The sequence below is a fragment of the Periophthalmus magnuspinnatus genome, chromosome 21, assembly GCF_009829125.3.
Source record: "Periophthalmus magnuspinnatus isolate fPerMag1 chromosome 21, fPerMag1.2.pri, whole genome shotgun sequence".
Taxonomy (NCBI): Eukaryota; Metazoa; Chordata; class Actinopteri; order Gobiiformes; family Gobiidae; genus Periophthalmus; species Periophthalmus magnuspinnatus.
The window spans coordinates 3,563,730-3,578,891 of NC_047146.1; the positions used below are offsets into that span (position 1 = coordinate 3,563,730).

The window sequence follows — 15,162 nt, forward strand, 5'->3', positions numbered from 1 at the left end:
AAATATTCGATCTGAAGTGGCATTTCCATTTTACAAACAAAAAACATTCAACCTTTTGATTATTTTTGTCATTTTTTATGATCGACTTAAAGACGAAAACAGAAATAAACACATCTCACCTGGAAAATTATTTACAACAAAAGCAAATTTTTAAAAATCACAGTTTTCAAATTTAGAAAACAGAATTTGAAGACGAACACGGCAAAAATAAATAAAATAAAATAATATGAGTTAAAATAATTTAATTTAAAGATTTTTTTTTTATCAGTTTCTTTCAATGCATTTCAGATTTTTATTTTATTTTATTTTTTTTCAAATAGAATAAGTTTGTGGAGTAAGAAAATAGTGCTTAAAAAAAAAATAAAAATAAAAAATCTTACTTCACTGCCCAAAAAAAAAAAAAAAAAATCTTACTTCACTGGCCAAAAAAAAAAAAAAAAAACTTACTTCACTGCCCAAAAAAAAAAAAAATATCTTACTTTACTGCCCAAAAAAAAAAAAAAAAAAAAAAAATCTTACTTCACTGCCCAAAAAAAAAAAAAAAATCTTACTTCACTGCCCCAAAAAAAAAAACCAAAAAAAAACAACTTACTTCACTCCCCCCCCCTCCCAAAAAAAAAACTTGACAAAATTACACAAAATTTAAAATAACTCCAAAGTAAAATAATTTGAACTCATTATTGTTCGTTTCTTTTGTGCAGTGCATCAAACGACCCTGGCTCCACCACATTTAGAGACTCAAAGATTTAACACAAAATAAACAATAATAAACAGAACTGGACTGAAATGACCTCACGTTTTCATTTATTACCTTCATTTTTCTTTTTTTTGTTTTTGTTTTTTTTTTTTTTTAAAGAAGACGTTCATAATTTCGAACACAAATCACAAAATTGATCAAAAAAAAAACTGCTTCGTAAAAGAAAAGAAATAAAAGAAAGTCCACGTGTCTCTTTACGGTCGAACGTCGAAATAAACCGCCGCTCTGTCGGACCGTGACGACGGCGCCCCCTGTGGGTGGTTACAGGTCGCGGTAGAGCGGAGAATGAAGATACTCCAACGTGAACAAAACGGCTTTGACACGTTTACGCTAAAATATCACCTCAGGAAATATTAAGCCTAGGTCAGGGCCTCGTTCTGGTCCAGGACTCGGGGTCTTGGTGGGTCTTGAGGGGTCAAAGGTCACAGCTGGCGAGGTCTTGACAGGAGAATCTCGGTCAGGACCCGGTTTTCGGTCTGTATTTCAACACGGGGTCTAGATCTGGACTTGTTTTTTTATGACCTGGAGTGTTTTGGTGTAAACCTGGACTGGACCAAGATCAGGGACTTGGGACTTTTGTGTGAGGGGGGGGGTCTTGGGGTCATTGATTATATTTGACTTTACCAAGAAAAATCCAAACGGTAAATCCACAAACGTTGAACCCGATCAGTTCACCGTGTTACGACATGAATCTGCATTTTAACGACTGAATTTTCCGGACTATAAGTTTCACTTTTGTTCCGGGGGGCGCGACTCATATGTGAAATGATTAAAATATATAATTCCACGTGTTTGTTATTGTCACAGTGACGACCACACGAGGGCGCTCTAGACTTTTGTTTTTTACCAGTTTGACGGACATGTACTTCCAGACGCTTCATCTTCCTCTGGAGTTGGTGGATTTGTTCAGAATCGACACCGAGGATGAAGAATTCAGTGGATTTATTGATTTGGAGTGAGATCCAGAGTAAACTTGTTGTTTTTTCTGCTTTATTTATCTGATTAACTGTTAATATCTTACGTTAACAAACCAGACACGTGTTCAGTTCTGTCTGTGCTTCATGGAGCTGAATAAATATAAATGTGTTACGTTAGCGTTAGCATTAGCGTTAGCGTGATGTACTGATATTCAGCCTGTTGGTCCACATTTTATTATTATTATTAGAACTTGACTTTAAAGAGAAAATGTCTGTTCTTGGTCACTACTTCCTGTTAGTGTCACTACTTCCTGTCCAATTTTATCTCTATGTTTTAGCTGAATCTTGCAAAAAATAATAGATACTGTTAATAAATACTGTTGTTCTACATTTTATTATTATTATTATAACTTGTCTTTAAAGATAAAATGTTTGTTCTTGGGCTCGGATTTTGTAAAATAAATTTCCACAAAAAATGCGACTTATACTCCAGAGCGTTTTTTTTTTTTTTTTAGTTTTTTTAAATTTATTTATTTATTTTTCAGTATTATGCTTTTTTTTTTTTGGCTGGTGTGACTTATACTCCAGAAAAACTTATATATGTGTTTTTTTTGTTTGTTTTTTATTTATTTATTTATTTAATTATTTTTTTCTTTATTACTATGCATTTATTTTGACTTTTGCGACTTATATATGTTTTTTTCTTCATTATTATGCTTTTTTTCGTTGGTGCGACTTATACTCCAGAGCGACGTATAGTCCGGAAAATCCAGTATATTAATTTAATCTACCCCCATCTGTGTTTGATATGATCTGCCATTAGCGCGAAAACGTGTGGCTAAAGCTGAAACTGAACCCGGACTGGACCGAGACTAAACCAGGACCAAACCAAAGTCGACATCAGGACTAAACTGGGCTCAAACCGAGACCAAATAAGTCCAAGTGTGAACCTAGACCTAGTTCTGGTCCAGGTCTGTCTCGGGGTCTTCGAGGTCTTCGTTGTAGATCTGGATCCTGGACCAGGGTCTATATTTGGATCTGGTTTCAGGCCTGGACTTGAGACTTGGGTGTGGGCGGGTATTTGTCACATTGTGGGGACCAAACACTGTACACACTCGCACTGTGGGGACCTGCCGCAAAATCAGGTCGTTTATTATTAGATCGACGTGGTTTAAAGTTCAGATCTGGGTTAAAGTGCACGTGACGGGTTAGAACTGCTAATTTCACAAAAACATCGCTAACGTCATTATAGATTTATCGATTTTACTAAAAAATATGACCTAGTTTGTTCGTTTTTTTTACATTTTGATTAAGTTTATCATTTTACTTCCTGGTTGGACACGGGTATACGCAGCGTTTGGAAGTAACCGAATACACGCACACATATATATATTTGATCTATAACTTTATCTTCAGACCCAAAGCAAACAAAAGGAACAAAAGAGAACAATAGGAGGGCCATTAAAGGTCGAATAGGGTCGTGAAGGCTGAAACTGGAGACAGCGAAAAGGTTTGTGCAGTTGATGTTTAAATTTCGTCTTTTGTTATGAATACATGTACCAAAAATACGTATACAAAAGTACTAATTATGAGTAACTGTATTCTGGAGCATTTTGTTGTATTTTCAGAAGGAAGTTTCCTAAAATTTAAGGAGTCCATGACACGACTTTATTATGTAATTTTGGCTTTGAACTGCGCGGGATTAATGAGAGAACAAGAAAACACACACAGACAGAGCTCTTGTAGTGTGTGTGTGTGTGTGTGTATATGTGTGTGCCTGTGTGTGTGTGTGTGTGATTCTTCTCTAATTAGACATAAACTAATCCAAAAATAAAGCTGTTTGTAACTATAGCTCGTGTGTTTACTCTATAAAAATGGCGTTAAAGTATTTAGAGTATTCAGAGTATTCAGAGTATTCAGAGTATTCAGAGTATTCAGAGTACAGTACTCTGCTTGGCCCATGTATCAGAATTCGTTACAAAATACATTTTAATGCAGGTATACAGTATTTTGTAACTAAATACATTTTTCAAAGTATTCTTCCCATCACAATAGTTTAGACTTAGATTAGAACAATAAAAATAAATGACGAGACTTTTTTTATGAAGGTTTAAACTGTCAGAAAAACGCCTTCGTTGTATCTAAATTGTTTTGCGTTTTGGATGTAATGTTTGGTGTGTGTGTGTGTGTGTGTAATCCCTCAGTCGTCCAGGTCTGATCCATCGCAAAAGACGAAGTCAAATCTGTAAAATTGGATCCATTCGACCTTTAATGGCCCTACTAGTGTTCTCTTTGTCTCATTTGTTCGCTTTGGGTCTGAGGATGGAATTATAAATCTGCGAGAGGTTATGTCTGTTTAAGGAAGGAGCGTCTTTCCTAACAAAAACATGCTCTTTACCTCCCGTCTCAAACCATTTCCTGTCTTTTTCTTGAAGGTTGAGTAGGGCCATTAAAGGCTGAAACCGGAGACGACGGCGGTTTACAGTTTCAGAGTCGTTAGCCCCTCCCTTCAGACAGATATAAGGCAGTGTCCAGCAGTGACCAAAACTGAAGAAGCGGCGACTTTGTTTTTTTGTTGCGTAACGTTTGATGTTGACGACATAAATAGAGGGATTCTGTTTCAAAACGCAGCGCTACCTCCTATATTTTTCTTAGTTTTTCTTATTCTCGACTTATTTTTCTGCAAACTGACACTTAACCGATGTAAAACTAAGAAATATTTAGCACAAAACCACGTCCAAATGATAAAAAAACGTGAAAACATGTCACACGCGCTGGAGGAAATGAACGTCGACGTAATGTCATGTAATGAGACGGTCAGCGCTAAGTAGACGCTGACAGGAAGTTTTATGATCTTGGCTCTGGACCAGGGTTTAGATCTGGACCCGGGACCGGATCTTGGACTCGGATCTCGCCAGGTTCCTGGGTCAGCGCTGACGAGGAGCGGACAGGCGTCACTCGGGGTCAGCTGTAAAAAAAATAAAGCTCAGATTTAGTGCTGACGTCTTTGTGTTACGGTTGAGTAACTGAAATACGACATTTACACGGAGAAATTGACCATAAAAAACGACAGGTGTAAAAGAGAAGGACATGAACTGGAGCGGGGGCAGATCTGACCTGTCAATCATGCGCCTCTGCTTTGAAATTCTAATAACTTCCTGTTACGTGGAGCCATTTTGAGGACCAATCAAAAGATGCACTATTGTGTTTAAGGCTGCAACAGTTAAATATAAAACACAAGAGTTTCTGCACCTGCTGTCAGACTCATGAACACGACACCTGTCCGTCTATAACACCTGTCACTTTATCAGATCCTGTTTGTGAATTTTGACAATAAACAGATTCTGATTCTGATATAAATATAAATAAATCATTGTCTGGACCACAGAGTCTTAAACACATGAAAAGAACTTTAAAGATCAACAATATGTGTTGGCTCAGTTCCTTTTTATATAAAATACAGAATGAAGATGTAAAATATGGAAGGAATTCAAACCTGAATGGGATTATTTTCATTATTTTACTTTTTATATTATTTTACTTTTTATATTATTTGTTATTATTATTATTATTATTATTATTATTATTATTATTATGTTTATTTTGTCTTTATTGTGTATTTATTATTACTAATTATTTTTTCTATTCTAATCTGTAATCTGTGTAGCTGCTGTTAAAATCAATACTAAAAATAAAAATTTGATCACAAAAAATGCTAATGCTAATGCTAATGTCCCAACAAACATTTAAAAACATCACTGACTGAAATAATCTACACCTTCATTTTCCTGTTTTATTATATTTTACGTTTTAATAAAAGTTTGTCCCAGTTTAATGAGGAACTATCAGATAAAAAGGAGAAGTGTTTCTTTAGAAGAAGACGACGGAGGCAGAGCTGATCTGCTGCCGCCCTCTAGTGGATCAGACGAGCGCAGCCTCGATACAACATTTAACATTTAAGGCCTTTTAATCGTTTACATTTCTGCTCCTGTTTTATTTTGTGTCATATTATTATAAATGTGCTCTACCTACAGTTATTAGTCGCTGCAAATGCCAGTGTAACAGTACTGAGCTGAAGCTAACTCGAGGCCCTGCTCTGTCTGAAGCTCTGTTAAGTTACTCAAGTTTAGACTGAAATTGACTTTAACACAATCTGATCACAAAGAACTGACTCAGCTGGAACAATAAGTGAGCTGATTTTGTGCTGTTAAACATGTCTCTCTCAAAAACACAACCGTCACAAGCTAGCTAGCATTAGCCAACAGTTTTTCTGCGAGTCGCTCTCATCTTTTTATTGAAAATCAAACTTCTAAACAGGACCATGAACGCCCGGATTGACCACGAGCTCCTGAAAATGTGTCGTTTTGTATTTTTTACTGAGTTTCCAGACAATCTAAATAAATAAATCTAAAAACGGTGTTAGCCTGTGTTTGCTAATGTGTGCTTTGTGTCACCATGGTAACAGATAAACATATGCTGCACGTGGTCCTCGGGAAAATGTATTAAAAAAATGGCCATGAACGCAGCACAAGTTGGAAAAACAACAACAAAACAACAAACGAGCCGCTCGACTTCCACGTCTGACGTCTCTGCTGTGTGGAAACCGACGAAATGCAGATGATTTTTTTAATTTTTCTGAAACACTGGCGCTCTTTTCGTTATATTTAAGAGTTCACTGTGTCGTCTGTATCGTACGAGGAACAGATTTACACGAGGTCCAACGCTACTGTTTAAATAACTGCAGATGCCACGTTTACGCATGTTAGCTAAAGTAAAATAAAAACATTCACTTAAAGCTTTTGCGAAGGTAACAACAATAAATCGCACTGGATTAGCCAGATTAAACGCTTTATTTGGTGACATCAAAATCCCGACTTTCCGAGATAAAAGCACGTGAATGCAAATAAGTTGGAATCTCAACGTCTCGTCACGGAATGCCGAGTTCCGGAGGTCCACCTTTGCAGTGACATCACACTGGGGGTGTTCTGCATGTAGGTGTAGGGCAGAATGATCAGCGGTTAGCGTGGTGACGTATTAGCAAACACAGGCTGATACGTTTTTTTTCTTGAAGACGCATGAAAAAATACAAAATGGGTTTAAACAACACATGGATCAAGGTGTTTTAGGAGTTTGATTTTGAACAAAAAGGTGAGAGCGGCTAACTAAAAAAAACGTTTGGCTAATGCTAGCTAGCTTGACTGTTACATTATTTGAGAGATATTTATTAAAACAGCAGAAATTAGCTCATGTGTTGTAATTCCAGCTGAATCCGTCCGTTTTTTCAGGTCAGATTGTGGTAAAGTAAAGCTCCGGTTAAAGTCTAACGAGCCCCAGACGCGACATGCCTCCAGTTAGCATCACACCCCTACGGAACATCAATGACATCAGCTGCAAAGTGTCAACGTCAGCGCTCAGCATCCACACTCACAGATGACGGTCAGCCTGGCCCTGCTCCTGGTTTTCCCGACAATAAACTCCACGTCTCCGCTCGTCTCCTCCGACGTCGCTCTGAAGGTCAGTCTGTGCAGCGTTCCCATCTTCTCCACGAGGATCCGGGAGCTGGGCTGGAGCACCTCTCCGTTCAGAGTCCAGACGGGAGCCTTCTGGACCGGGACGGACACTTCCACTTCGAAACAGGCCTCCTCTGACGACAGGACCTGGACGTCCGAGAGCTCACGGACCAGGGACACGGACTGGGCTGGAGACGGGAGAAAACGGGGATTATTTCAGCCATGGAATTCCCGATCTCTGCTGAACTGAAGCTAAAACGGAGATGTTAACTTCAAAACGTCCAACTTCCACTGCAGGACAACAGCATTTTTGAGCTTTGGAGATGTAAATAATAATAATAAAGTGTTACTCAAACGTGTGTGAATGAAACAAAACACAACTCCAGGTCTGTTTCTGAGGAGGACGCAGCTTTAAAACGCGACTTAAAGCTCAGGAGAAGTTCATTTTGTGTAATTATAGGACCTTTAAATGTTTATACGAGTAAAAATGAGTAAAACACTGACATAAACCAGTTACATTAAACATTATTCACTCATTACTGAGACAATGAGCACGTTACAATTTTAGATGAAAGAAAAGAGCATGAAAAGTATTGTATTTTGGAAACATTTAGTATTTTGGAATTTTAACTGGGATAAGAAGCTCTGCAGGTTTTGTTAATTGAAAAGCCCTTGGTCGGCTTCATGAGGTTCAAACGAATTACGAATCGAGTAGAGTAATCAACAAATTAATAAAAAAAATAGCAAATTGTCGTGAAACTGTATTTTTAAGATCTAAACCTTGGAATAGTTATTAAAAAAAGCCATTAACATTTCTTAAGTTCACATTTTAAGCCTCTGTGTCTCTTATAAACTGCAGGTCCTCAGCTGTTTGTGACCTGTGAGACTCCGCCCTCTAGTGGTGAGTCGTGGTGAACCTCTGCAGTTGTGTCAGGATGAGGCGTTCTGCGTCCTGATTGGCTGTTGGACTGTAGACCATTGTCCATCAGTCTCCTCTGTGCCGTGTCTCCTGTTTAATCGCTATTATTTTTTATTTACAGTACATTTTCTATTTTTATTTCTCAATCAAATGTTTGAGCCTGAAAATAGGTCTTGATCTTTGGTTTCGTTCGATAAAACTGCACTTATTTTTTAAAATCTACAAAGGTTTGAACTTTGAGAGAGTTTAAACGAGAGAGAAATGTGAGAAAATGTTAACGCCTGTGTGACAAAAGTGTATAAAGTGTGTGGTGAGGGGTTTTACAGACAAAAACACATAGAATCATTGTCAAAAATAAAGCTGATACTTCACAGATTTCGACTATTGTGGGTTTTTTTAGAACGTAACTTGATCAGGGATTAAAAAGAGGCACATTATACTAAATAAAACACTGGAGTTAGCATTAAATTCAGCCGTGTTTATGTTATGGCGTCCTTACCCTCCACGGTGAGCTTGGCGGAGCAGCTGTGCTCTCCCACCTGCACGCTGTACGTCCCCTCGTCCTCTAGCGCCACCTGCTGTATGATGAGCTTCCTGATGCACCCCTCGCTGCAGATCTCGAAGCGTTCGGAGGGGAGGATCACGCTGCAGCCCCGGTACCAGCGACAGGAGCAGCGCGGGTTTGACACGGTGCAGTCCATCAGAACCCGGGTCCTCTCCACCACCGTCTGGTCCTGCAGAGGCTTCACGATGCTCACGGGCAGCTCTGAGCGAGGGAAACACAGTTTGGACCGATTTTATAGGTTTCTGTGGGTTAAATCAGTGTTTTGCACAGAGGGGTTCTACTCAAGCACTTAGGGCGAGCTTAGAATGGGTTTGTTTAAAATACTAATACAGTAAATACTACTGTGTGTAGTATTTAAATTTAACGTATGTGCTTTCGTGTTGTTTGCTTGTTTTTCTTCATTTTTTATGTTTTGGAGGGCATCAGTATCATAAAAAAGAAAATACAACGGCTAAAAATGACAATACACAATATACAATATAACATATAATATATAATTTTTAGAAGAACAGCAACAAGAATATGTAAATTTTTGAATATTTCTAAGAGTTTAGCATATTTATTTATTTTTATTTTACTTTTTAATCTAATTTAATTTAATTTATTTTATTTTTATTGATATATATTTTTTATTTCTTATTTTATTTTGTTTTTTACTGTATTTTCATATAATTTAATTTTATTTATTTATTTTTATTTAATTTCTATTTATTTTTATTTACTTTCTATTTATTTTTATTACATTTTTATTTTATTTTTTATTTAAAAAATTGTTGTATTTTTATTTATTTTTTACATTTTATTTATTTTTTCTATTTTTTTTTTTGTATTTAACAAGCCAACATCTTGTTATTGCCTTTTCAGCAGCTGATATAAATATATATATATAAATAAGTATTCATTTGTTCGCTGAAACTGATTATCAAAATGACCAAAAAAAAAGTCAAAAACTGTAATGTTACTTTCACCTTAAGTAAACTTTCTACTGTCCTGCGGAACTCGACCCAAAGTGTTTGTATCCATGGGCGTCTCATTTTAACACTGTATTTTATTGTATTGCACTTTCACTTTTATTAATTATCTGTGTTCACTGTAAATAACAGTTTGGTCATCTATAAATACAACTCGCACTAAAGATTCACTGTTTTATTGTTGTAAATATGTACATGTTTAACCGGAAGTGTTTTTACTATTGATTTATACTCCATAAACTTAAATCCAAAAATAATCCATACTGTTTTTGTATTATTGTTTTCACCAGGGAGAGAAAATAAGATGAAACTGTGTAGTATTTAAATTTAACGTATGTGCTTTCGTGTTGTTTGCTTGTTTTTCTTCATTTTTTATGTTTTGGAGGGCATCAGTATCATAAAAAAGAAAATACAACGGCTAAAAATGACAATATACGACTTAGAAAAGCAGATTTATTTGCTTATTGCCCGAGTTAGGGGGCATTTCGAGCGCGACGCGAGGACAGAAAATGTTTGAAGACGTCTAAAGTTAAAGGGTTAGCACGTTTTTTTACACAGAATAAGACCCATGGACACACAGGGAGGGCATCTGACACAGGAACATTTAGATTTATGCGTCTGTGTAACCCCCTCAGTCGCCCCAGACCCAAAGCAAACAGGAACAAAGAGAACAATAAGCCGCCAGTACAGATTTAAGTTTCGTCTTTCACGGTCATCGTCTGGACGTACCTTCCACGTCCAGAAAGGCCACGGACTCTACGTGTCGAGCCACAAACTTGATCTCTCCAGAATCCTCCGGTCGAACGTTACACATGAGCAGGAAGTGTTTAGTGCCTGAAACAAACACAGATACGGGCGAAGTTTGTACTTCAACGTTTAGGTGTTTCCTATGAACATCCCCTCCTCTCTCTCCTCCCTCTCTCCTCCCTCTTTTTCCTCTCCTCCCTCTCTCCTTCATCTCTCTCTTATTTCTTACCTTCTTGTCGTGTTTTGATCGTGCTCGTGTTCTCGATCCTCTCTCCTCCCTCTCTCTTCCCTCTCTTCTTTCTTACCTTCTTGTCGTGTTTTGTTCGTGCTCGTGTTCTGGATCTTTTCTCCTCCCTCTCTTTCCTCTCCTCCTCTCTTCCCTCTCTTCTTTCTTACCTTCTTGTCGTGTTTTGTTCGTGCTCGTGTTCTGGATCCTCTCTCCTCCCTCTCTTTCCTCTCCTCCCTCTCTCTTCCCTCTCTTCTTTCTTACCTTCTTGTCGTGTTTTGTTCGTGCTCGTGTTCTGGATCCTCTCTCCTCCCTCTCTTTCCTCTCCTCCCTCTCTCTTCCCTCTCTTCTTTCTTACCTTCTTGTCGTGTTTTGATCGTGCTCGTGTTCTGGATCTTCTCTCCTCCCTCTCTTTCCTCTCCTCCCTCTCTCTTTCCTCTCTTCTTTCTTACCTTCTTGTCGTGTTTTGTTCGTGCTCGTGTTCTGGATCTTCTCTCCTCCCTCTCTTTCCTCTCCTCCCTCTCTCTTTCCTCTCTTCTTTCTTACCTTCTTGTCGTGTTTTGTTCGTGCTCGTGTTCTGGATCTTCTCTCCTCCCTCTCTTTCCTCTCCTCCCTCTCTCTTCCCTCTCTTCTTTCTTACCTTCTTGTCGTGTTTTGATCGTGCTCGTGTTCTCGATCTTCTCTCCTCCCTCTTTCCTCTCCTCCTCTCTTCCCTCTCTTCTTTCTTACCTTCTTGTCGTGTTTTGATCGTGCTCGTGTTCTCGATCTTCTCTCCTCCCTCTCTTTCCTCTCCTCCTCTCTTTCCTCTCTTCTTTCTTACCTTCCTGTCGTGTTTTGATCGTGCTCGTGTTCTCGATCTTCTCTCCTCCCTCTCTTTCCTCTCCTCCCTCTCTCTTCCCTCTCTTCTTTCTTACCTTCTTGTCGTGTTTTGTTCGTGCTCGTGTTCTGGATCTTTTCTCCTCCCTCTCTTTCCTCTCCTCCTCTCTTCCCTCTCTTCTTTCTTACCTTCTTGTCGTGTTTTGTTCGTGCTCGTGTTCTGGATCTTCTCTCCTCCCTCTCTTTCCTCTCCTCCCTCTCTCTTTCCTCTCTTCTTTCTTACCTTCTTGTCGTGTTTTGTTCGTGCTCGTGTTCTGGATCTTCTCTCCTCCCTCTCTTTCCTCTCCTCCCTCTCTCTTTCCTCTCTTCTTTCTTACCTTCTTGTCGTGTTTTGTTCGTGCTCGTGTTCTGGATCTTCTCTCCTCCCTCTCTTTCCTCTCCTCCCTCTCTCTTCCCTCTCTTCTTTCTTACCTTCTTGTCGTGTTTTGATCGTGCTCGTGTTCTCGATCTTCTCTCCTCCCTCTTTCCTCTCCTCCTCTCTTCCCTCTCTTCTTTCTTACCTTCTTGTCGTGTTTTGATCGTGCTCGTGTTCTCGATCTTCTCTCCTCCCTCTCTTTCCTCTCCTCCTCTCTTTCCTCTCTTCTTTCTTACCTTCCTGTCGTGTTTTGATCGTGCTCGTGTTCTCGATCTTCTCTCCTCCCTCTCTTTCCTCTCCTCCCTCTCTCTTCCCTCTCTTCTTTCTTACCTTCCTGTCGTGTTTTGATCGTGCTCGTGTTCTCGATCTTCTCTCCTCCCTCTCTTTCCTCTCCTCCCTCTCTTTCCTCTCCTCCCTCTCTCCTCCCTCTCTTTCCTCTCCTCCCTCTCTCCTCCCTCTCTTTCCTCTCCTCCTCTCCTCCTCTCTTCTTTCTTACCTTCCTGTCGTGTTTTGATCGTGCTCGTGTTCTCGATCTTCTCTCCTTTCTTGTACCATTCTCCTTGCACATCCTCCACAGACACTTCGCACATAAACACGGCGTTCTGATCTTCTTCGATCTCCAGATCCTCCAGCTCCTGAAGAATCACCAACTCTCGCTCTGAAACAGGAAACAGGGTCAGAGGTCAGAGGTCACAGATGTGTGTATTTTGATATTCTATAGACCCATAATATTTAATACAGGTGGAGACGGATAAAAGTAATATACTGTATTTACCTGAGTATAAGTTGCACCCTCGTCCATCTCTTTCCCCCTCTCCCCCTCTTCTCCTCCCCTCCTCCGTCTCTCCCTCTTCTCCCCTCCTCCGTCTCCCCCTCTTCTCCTCCCCTCCTCCCTCTCTCCCTCTTCTCCTCCCCACCTCTGTCTTTCCCTCGCTCTGTCTCTGTTGCTCTTCTCCGTCTCTTCGCCCTCTCTCCCTCTTCTCCTGTGTTTTTATTTTCCTAAACTGTCTGTGATTCAAGATTCTTCTTTACACAGTGTTTTTGGATGTGTTTTTATTTTATTTTTTATTTATTTATGTATATATATATTTGTATTATTATTATTTATTTTGTTTTTTTATGGTATTTTCGTATATTTTTTATTTTATTTATGTATTTATTTTTATTTATTTATTTTTTATTTTATGTTTTTTTTATTACATTTTTTATAATGTATTTATTTATTTTATTTATTTTTATTTATATTTTATATTCTATTTATTTATTTTTTTATTACATTACAATTTTTAAATTTTAAATTTTATTTTAAATTTTATTTTTTATTATATTTTTATTTTTTTATTGTATTGTATTGTATATTTTATTTTAATTATTTCCTTTCTTCCTGCAGCACAAATGAGACACATTGTTCCTAGAGGCACAATTGTTTCTCATTTTGTTTTTTACACTAAATGTGTTGAAGCTCTTAATACTTTTCACAGATAAAGTCCTGCAGGCGCTCGGGTCTCAGGTTATATTCTGTTCTAATATCTTGTGTGTTTTCCGTGTGTATATTTACCATAGACCTCCACGCTGCAGGAGGTGCTGGCGTCTCCGGCGTCGCAGGTGTAAACTCCAGAGTCGCTCACTCGACACTTCATGACCTGGAGGAACCTCTTCCGGCCCATAGCGTAGATCCTCAGCTCTTTACTGGGCCTCACCTCAGCTCCGTTCTGACGGGACAGAGCGAGTGGAAAAGACTTTAAATCAGGTCAGAACAGCGTTTCCTCTGAGTTACTTTACTCTGAGTCGTATTTAGAGTGATCCTGTACTGCCCCCTAGCCCCGCCCACTGATCCTGTACCGCCCCCTAGCCCCGCCCACTGCTCTGGAAAAGTCAAACATGTTTTTTTTTTTTTTTTTTATTTGATTTATTTTATTATTGTCTTGCAAACAAAAAATGCCGAGGTCTTTAATGCGTTTAAAAGACACTAATAACAAAATACAGTCAAATACAATGGGCCAGTTGCAAAAAACAACAGACTCATTTAAACAAACTCATCTGCCGTTTCTTCCAGGTTTTACAGAGAAAAGAAGCCGATTTATAAACATTAGAATGAAACATCCGTCTCATCTCGTTGTCGTCATTACACCAGAACATATCAGGGCTTTGGGAGAACGTTTCATCAAATAAACCATTTATAAAATATAATATAATATAATATAAATTCATCCGAAAATGGACAAAAAAAAAACAACAAAAAAAAGAGCTTCACTTTTCACTTCTCCAAACTCACATAAACCACAGAGTCTTTCTTCTTCAGGGGCTGGAGAAAACCTCCCCGTTTCCATCAACCATCTTTGATTCCTGCTCAAATTTACTTGATTTACTTTTAAATTCGGTCTTAAACGTAACTTTTATTTTAATTTATGTTGGAAACTTGGGTTTAACCGAGATCCCGTCCAGCCCCTGCTCTTCAGAATTGGACTCCAGTTTTGCTTTTATTCCGCTGAAGCTGCTCGGCAAATTATTATGGAAGACAAACAGCAAAAACAGTCCGTAGCTCCGCCCCCAGCAGGACTTGGGTTTACTCCACTTAAAGACCTTTTTAAACATTCTATTTTCAGGTAGATTAATAATCCAATCATTCAAATGTTCATGAACGTAGCAAAAAAACAATGTCAAAAAATGTTTAATTCACCTTCTCGCGGCCACATAAAATGACGTGGCGTGCCGCGTTTGGCCCCCGGGCCTTGAGTTCGACACACGTGCCTTGGAGAGGGTCTGACCGTGTCTCACCTTCATCCACTTGACGTCCACGTTGTGTCTCGACAGCTCGCACTCCACGGAGATCACGGCTCCTTCGGGAAACCTCTGATCCTCCAGTTTCCTGAAGATCGACACCGGAGGTTCTGGGGAAAAAAAAGAAAAAAAAAAGACGCTTAAGATAAACTCCAGAGAACCGCCTGATTTCACCCCGATCCCGGCGCCCCCTGCTGGCAACAATACGCCTGTTTTTTTACGCGGCGCAGACTGTCAAACCGCGAGTCGAGAAGCTTAATGTCCTAAATCATCCGTGTCACGTCTTTATCGCACTCGCAGTTCGTGCTGTTGTCCTCCGGGGGGCGATATCCATCTATAAATAATAAAGGGTGACACATAAGAGCGCGGCTATTTTAACAGAGAGGCGCGGTAACTTAACGCTCGTACTCCGCAGCAGTAACGAGTGATAAACACGACACGATAAACAGATGGAAAAGTGCGTCTGACGGACAGGCCTCTGTGGATCAGCTGCTGCTTTTAGAACAAAACTCTCAGGGTGAAATTTAGGTTTATGTTC

General features: G+C 39.1%; 1 protein-coding gene across 1 annotated transcript in view; it reads right to left on the reverse strand.

The window, feature by feature from the left end:
- Positions 1-2,239: 2,239 nt before the first annotated feature.
- LOC117389450 (obscurin-like) overlaps positions 2,240-15,162 on the reverse strand; it is a 71,012-nt gene continuing 58,089 nt past the window's right edge. The window contains exons 32-38 of the mRNA XM_033987128.2: positions 14,622-14,734; positions 13,402-13,555; positions 12,340-12,501; positions 10,369-10,473; positions 8,603-8,869; positions 7,103-7,372; positions 2,240-4,642 (exon numbers count right to left, since the gene is read on the reverse strand). Of these exons, the coding sequence (XP_033843019.2) occupies positions 4,629-4,642; positions 7,103-7,372; positions 8,603-8,869; positions 10,369-10,473; positions 12,340-12,501; positions 13,402-13,555; positions 14,622-14,734 (1,085 nt within the window). The 3' untranslated portion in view covers positions 2,240-4,628. The remainder of the gene's footprint in view (positions 4,643-7,102; positions 7,373-8,602; positions 8,870-10,368; positions 10,474-12,339; positions 12,502-13,401; positions 13,556-14,621; positions 14,735-15,162) is intronic.